At 48.2% G+C, this 7472-nt stretch overlaps 1 protein-coding gene across 3 annotated transcripts in view; it reads right to left on the reverse strand.

Annotated features, from left to right (window-relative positions):
• IFT140 (intraflagellar transport 140) overlaps nucleotides 1–7472 on the reverse strand; it is an 80875-nt gene that overhangs the window by 6573 nt on the left and 66830 nt on the right. For all 3 annotated transcript variants that reach the window (XM_027693744.1, XM_027693742.1, XM_027693743.1), the window contains exon 19: nucleotides 2104–2281. In XM_027693744.1, coding sequence (XP_027549545.1) covers nucleotides 2104–2281 — 178 coding nt within the window. The remainder of the gene's footprint in view (nucleotides 1–2103; nucleotides 2282–7472) is intronic.

The raw sequence follows: 7472 nt of genomic DNA on the forward strand, positions 1-7472 counted from the left end.
CCGTGCAGGGCACTGCAGTGCCATCGGAGCAACAGCCGCTCAGGCAGGGGGCTCAGCAACTACATATACGTAGCCTGGAATAGAACATTACTGGGAAACAGGATGTTTATGTAAAAATAAGGAAAGCACTCAGATCCTGCATTTATTGTACGGGATCAACTAGGGGGTGACAGGAGCAAGACATGGATGATTAAACGCCACCATCGGGAGTGTGGACCACCAGACAAGGGAGATATGCTGGGGGGGTACAACCATGCTGCCCATCCAGGGTGAGGCCTGGGAGAAGGTCCTGGCAATTGGGATTTTGGAATTCATGTGCTACGAGCCAAGAGAACCCCTGTGACCTCCCAGCAGGTCTGAGAGGCAGCAACGCTGTTCGTGGACAACTGAGCTCCATTCCTTGGAATAAATGCCATCAGTTTATGACAGAATTAGAACAGGAGGGCTTTGCTGATGCTGACGCAAGGGCGAGCAAATTTGGAACTATTATTTTTACACTCTGAGAGGTGCTCACTCCTGTGGAAGGAGCATTTTCCTGCTCCACCCAACTGCTGTCCAGCTGAACACTATATTTAGTAAATTGAGATTATCTGTCCAAGACAGAAAAATAGTTTCTGTCTCTTATTGTTTCAAATTCATAAAAGCATAGAAAGTGGAAAATGAAGATGCCTGCCCTAGAATTCTGTACGAGATGGAAAAAAGCAGTGGAACTGCATTTCTTTTGCTGCAGTTCCCCTCCACCTCTCCCAACAGATCTAAATATCCAAGTGAAGAAGCACTGACACTTTTCAGCCTCGTGGCTTTCTCTGCCAGGAAGCTTTGCCAAACATTTAGTTTGAATTTTCCTTTTTTTCTCATTTTTAACTCAGAATAGTTACTCTCTATCTCTCCAGCATTTATGATCTTCAAATAGTTGTAGACTGCTAAACAGCTTTTCAAACCAAATTCTAACTATTGGGCCATCTTAAAGATTTCCTTGCCTGTGAAACCTTTCCAAGAGCTGAACAATTTGCACTGGTTTTCTCTGAGCTTCTTCCAGTTCATCAACATTTTTTTTCTGCTAATGAGATACTTAAGGGTGGATATCACATTCCAGCTGTAGCTGCCCTGAATACACAGACAGGAGTTACCAAACCTAGGCCTCAGGATGTGGTGTCTCCTCAAACGCAGCCCCAAACAGATTTTTGCTGTCATAGCACTTTGCCATTTTTTATCATTATTTCCTATAGACTGTGGGGTATTTCATCAATTCTTTCCCAGTTTTTCCCTCCTACAGATGAGATGCCTGGATGTCTTATGGTTCCCAAACTAGAAATCTGTGTTTTTATTACGGATCATTGATGAAGATGTGAATGAGTGGAATACACACACCTCTAACTCAACAGCACCACTCAATTTTCAATCCACATGACAATGCTGGTCTCAAACCCAGCTTAGATCTCCATTCTCTTGGCAGTCAAGGAGGGTGGGCTCAGACACAGACACATGGGAAGGGCAAGGTCCACTTTGGGGCATTTGCTGCCAGGCTGGGCTCCAGTTGGAGGAATGAGGGACAGTTGTCCCATACACCAAACTCTGGGGAGCAGCCTGACCATGACCTCTGGCTGGGTGGGATCCAGCCAAGTTCTTGCTCACACAATGGGAGAAGCCAGGATGGAAATCTGGGTGACCAGGCATCCCTGGGACAGCACAGACAGTGAATGTGACTGACCAGAGCTCTCCAGCCCCAACAGAAACATCTGTTTTGCCTAAACTCCCTCAACACCTCGGGCCAGCCCTCGCTCTGTGGCAGCACACAGCTCTAGCCTTCCACTCTACAATAAACATGTCCAAATGTAACTCGCGTTTCTCATATCAGACCTCAAAATGTGTTTGTTGAAACATTTTAGCTACAATAAAACACATCCCTTTTTAATGCATTCAAAACTAGAATGATTAAGCTTTGAAGAGATTTATGCCTCAAGAAAACAGGTTTTCTGTTAAATGCTTCACACATAAACCATCCTTAAAAGATGTCTCCTTCAGTAAGCAGTTTCTTTCATTCAGTAGTTTTTCACATGAGAGCAGAACTCTGATATAAACCCTGCCCAGCTTGGGATTTACCAGCATTCCCAGCTGGATGGCCAGCATGGCCACCCTGGCCTCGGGCTCCGGCTCCTGCTCAGCCTCCCGCAGTGCCTTGGCTCCTCTGGCGTGGCCCATGTGCCCCAGGCAGATTTTGGCAACGTCGAGCCTCTGAGTCCTCACACACATGCGAGCCATGCTCTCCCAGACGGCCTCACTGCGGGAGAGAAGAGCAGAGCTGTCACTGTGTCGGGGGAGGCAGGGGAGGGGCGAGGAGAGCGAGCAACGGGAACCATCAGGACTCAGTGGGTGCCACAGAGACTCCAGGTGCTCTGTGAAGATTGCAGAGGAACAGAAACAGGCTCACACACATAGGGCAGTTCTTGAGCTTGATGATCCGAGGCTTAAGGAAACACTGTGGGGTTTGATTTGCACCAATGTCTAAACAATTGCAGTTAAACCTCTGGAGCAGGCTGGGAGAGCTGGGGGTGTTCACCTGGAGAAGAGAAGGCTCCAGGGAGACTTGAGAGCCCCTTCCAGGGCCTAAAGGGGCTCCAAGAGAGCTGGAGGGGGACTTTGGACAAGGGCCTGGAGTGACAGGACAAGGGGGAATGGCTTTAAGCTGAAAAAGGGGAGATTTAGATTGGGTATTAGGAAGAAATTTTTCCCTATGAGGGTGGCGAGGCCCTGGCACAGGTTGTCCAAAGAAGCTGTGGCTGCCCCACCCCTGAAGTGTCCAAGGACGGGTCTTGGAGCAACCTGGCCTAGTGGAAGGTGTCCCTGCCCACGGTAGGGGATAGAACTAGATGGTCTTTAAGGTCCCTTCCCAGCCAAACCCGTCTGTGATTCTGTGTTTGCACATCCATAAAGTGCCCATCTCTGTGGTTCTTGCTGTAGCTGCAACCTATAGACACTGACAACACCCTCAAGTCAATGTTCAGAAATCAAAATTAAAAAAAGGAGAAAAGTCTTATGTACATAAACTTCACACTGGAAACATCCTGCTGCTGTCCTGAGTAGTTCAAACATGGAACAGCTACTGGGAGCCCAACAGTTGCACTCAGTAACAGGGAACGATGCGTAGGAAACAACTGACCAAACGATCATGTTCTACTTTAAAACTTGCATAAAACTGGCACAACTGAGCTTTGTGATGCTCAAAATGAGAACTAGTCAGGGTTACAAGCTCACAGTTACCCACTGCAAAGTCCCCTGTCCAGGCAAGGCAGGGATGGGTGGAGCACCATGCTCTTGGCGGGAATGACAGGCACGGTAGGACTACGACACAACTGACCATCACAGTGGGGGACAAGCAAAGATTTGCACACATTCTATTCACATTTGAGGCTCTTCAGAATTACATGCAATCTGTTTGACTAATAAAAGCCGTGAGCATTGAAAATATGTTTTTTTTCAGCACACCACCCCCAGCAGAGGGGGTGCCCAGGCACCCCCACGGTGCAGTGCTCAGGCACCACCACAGCAGGAAGTAAAGATCTAAATTATAAAAGCAGGGGAAAAAAAGAAGAAAATAATAGAATAGAATGGCATTTCAAGTCCTGCCACCGAATTCCCTTCCAGTTTTCCTCTTACTAAAATGTTTCTGTGTTTGCAGCGGCTGTGGGAAAGCCCTGCACAAACAGGGGAAAGTGACTAACCGGGAAGCAGCAGAGCAGGAGAGCCACGACGTGCTCTCCAACACATGCACTAAAGAAAGGCACAGGAAATATATTTTGCCTAATTTACTTTACAATTAGAGCATCTTTTTTTGATTGGAGCAGAGCTCAAATCAGTCCAGCAGTTTAATTACCTAGGCAGCCTCATCTCCTCGGATGGTGAGATTGATGGAGAGATGGACAACAGGTTAGCAAAGGCATATAGTGCTTTTGGAAAGCTTCATAAAAGAGTTTGGTGAAATAAACACTTGAAGAAAAGTACCAAGATCAGTGTTTACAGAGCCATAGTGCTGTCTACTCTCTTATATGGATCTGACTCATGGGTCATCTACCGCCACCACCTGCGTCTCCTAGAACGCTTCCATCAATGCTGCCTCTGTACAATCCTGAACATCCACTGGTCAGATTATGTGACCAATACATCTGTTCTAGAACAGGCAGCAATCACAAGTATTGAGGCCATGTTGTGAGAACACAGCTTTGCTGGGCAGGGCACGTCTCCAGGATGAAGGACCAACCACCCCCTCCCTAAGATCCTGCTTTATGGTGAACTTGCCACTGGCTGCCGCAAGAGAGGAGCCCCGAAGAAAAGATACAAGGACTCCCTGAAGCAACATCTCAGCCTTGGTCATATTGATCACCATAACTGGTCTACTCTGGCCTCCAATCGGGAGGCCTGGAGACAGACCATCTATAACGCTGCTGATGCCTTTGAGAAAGCACCAGGATCACCCTTGAGGAGAAAAGACAACACAGAAAGAGTCATGCCTTGCAGAATATACCATCTAAGGAGTCTTTCTGTTGTGCCTTTTGCAGTCGGACATGGCTGTCTCGTATTGGCCTTTTTAGCCACCAGCGCTTGTGACAAACGTGGGTAGAGCCCTTCCCAAATCTTCATTCGCAAAGCCCGGCCATGATGAAGTGAAGGTATAAAGCTTTCAGGTAGTAATCAGCATAAATAAGTGACATAGACTTCATCAAGGCCAAACAGTGCAGAGAAAATAAAGCAGGATCAGAAGTGAAAATGTCCCCCCTCTAGCTGGTTTAGAAAAGCAAAAATGCATGTCTGAGTATTGTGCTGCATTTCTTACACTGCATGGCCGTGCTGAGTGGGGTTCAAATGCTGAGTGGAGCTCTCATCTCTGCCCCCACGTGTCCAAGCCCCCTGGCTGGGGAGCCAAAAGGAACACTGAAACAGAGCCTAGTGATTTCTGACATGGAAGGGCCTGACAGAAACCAGCACCAGATCCTTCTGTGCCCCACCACTCAGTACAGAAATAATGCCTTGTGTCAGCAGATGTGACCTTCCTAATTTCTGAAAAGATGGAACTGGTTTCTCTTCTATTCCAGCCACTTGGAATTGGGAAAAGTGGGAAAAACACCTTTAAAGAACATTGACATGTTTAACATGGTGCTAGTTATGGTCACCCAGCTGTGATCAACATGGCCAGTGAGTTCTGTCCCTAGGAAATCTGCCAAAGCCTGTGCCTGGGCACAGCTGCACTTCACAGCACACAGGGAGAAGAAATACATTTTCCAAGCTCTGCAGTGTGCCAGAAGAAGCTGCCAGCAGCCATTTGGCTCTGGGTGAAGGAATGCACGTCTGTGCTGGGCTTTGTCAAGCTGACTAACAGTGAGTTTCTTAAAGGAAATCAAAGTCTTTATTTTTCAGAGCTCTGACAGCTCAGTAGTCCCTCCGTGCAGGAAGACGAGAGTTCATGGGCTCGAACAGGAGAGCGGATGAGAATTCTTATTTAGACTACAGGGAGTGGAAACTTTTGAAAGGAAACAGACAACAGAGTGTATTTTAAAGTAAAAAGTTAAAAGATAACAGAGTGCAAGAGTCACAGCAGGATTTGGGAGATGCTGCTCATCATCTCGGCTCCATTATGCTTTCCTGGATGGCAACAGCTCCTGCCAACTCAGCAGGAGCTGCTGCCCCAGGACTCCTCTTTGGGAGCTCTTGCCCCCCTCAACCTGTCTGGGGGCCACCTGGACACCCAGGTACCTCTGCCCTGAGGAGCTGGGGCTCTGCCATCCCACCTCTTCTCCCTTCGCTCCAAACCATTTGCCAAATGAACCTGAGAGGTTCCAGGCTGTGTTGGGAGCAGCAACAAACTCAGAGGGAGAAACTTCTCCAGTCAATGTGCTCAGTGGTTGGTTTTATCCTGCCAGCCCCAGCTGGGGATAAGCACACCGGGGTCAAACCTGACCAAAGACACTAAATTTGGGAGTGTTCAGAGCAGAGCAGAGCTGAGCTTGCGTTGACTCATGCAGCACAGAGACCACAGCAAGAGACAAGAGGGACACCAAAGAAAGGTGTCTGTGCCCATGGCAGGGGGTCGGTACTAGATGGTTCTTAAAGTCCCTTCCAACCCAAACCATTCCATGATTCTAAGAGACATGATCAGAGCAGCTCACCAGCACAAGTACCCATGACACGTGAGACCACTGCCTCCCTCTGACCATCCCTTCTCTTGCCTCTGGCCTCCAGAACCACCTGAAGGAGTGTTTCACCTAAGGAACCCAGCCCTGCTGTGCCCAGAGGACTCCTGTACCCCCCTGGGTTTGATCAGCGGCTGCGCAGGGCAAAGCCCACAGCCAAGCCCACTCCCTAGTCCCTGTGGAGCTGCAGCAGAGGCTGGTTTTCTCCAGCAGATGCATCTCTCATAAGAAGGACACTGCTTTCATAAGGTGCGTACATGTATTATTGCAATTTTCTTCATGGAGCAAAATGTTAGACAACTGTTTCTGCTTTGGGAGACCTTTCATCTTAGCACCACACTGCCCCTACTGCTGCTGAGGCATACAAGTATTTCTGACACAGCAATATCCATGTGCATCCATTACATGGAATCACAGACTAATCAAGGTTGGAAAAACCCTCTCAGATCATCGAGTCCAACCATCAACCCAGCATCACCACTGTGTTCATCACTAAACCATGTCCCCAGGTGCCATATCCACACACTTTCTGAAGGGATGGTGTCTCCGTCATGGCCCTGGGCAGCCTGTTCCAATGCCTGGCAATCCTTTCCATGAAGACATTTTCCCCAATATTCAACCAAAATCTCCCCTGGCGCAGCTTGAGGCCATTTCCTCTCGTCCTCATCAATGTATTTGTTTGTATTTATTATTTGAATATATTGTTTATTATATCTTATTAAAAATCTAGAAAGGTGCCAGAGAAACACCACCCTGTGAAACACAAAAAAATCCAAAGTACTTTACGAAAAAAAACTACCACAGAGAGTCTCACTCGACAGGCACAAACCACAGACCACCACAGAGCACTGAGCAATGGCACGGACCCTGTGTCACCAAAACCCCAGGGGATAACACAGTAGATCCACATTCCCAAACCTAGCTGGGACCAGGACAGTGGGACTGATCCATGGGACTGATCCTCCACAGCTCCTGCAGAGAGACATGGGGACCTTCAGCCAGAACCTGTTTTACCTTCACCCTGCAAAGCCACTGCCAGCACCTCCACACTGCAGTGACCAGGGAGAACAGACACTTTTTATAACACCACATTATTTGTTAGAGATTTGTCTTCCAAATGAATAGTAGCACTCATGGTACCCAGCAGGAGCAGGCAGGGAGAAGGGAAGGTTTGGGAAGGGGAGGTTTGGGAAGGGAAGGTTTGGGAAGGGAAGATTGGAAGGGAAGGTTTGGGAAGAGAAGATTGGAAGGGAAGGTTTGGGAAGAGAAGGGGAGGGGAGGGGAGGG

Source organism: Neopelma chrysocephalum, unplaced genomic scaffold, assembly GCF_003984885.1.
Source record: "Neopelma chrysocephalum unplaced genomic scaffold, ASM398488v2 Primary Assembly neopelma1_93, whole genome shotgun sequence".
Lineage (NCBI taxonomy): Eukaryota > Metazoa > Chordata > Aves > Passeriformes > Pipridae > Neopelma > Neopelma chrysocephalum.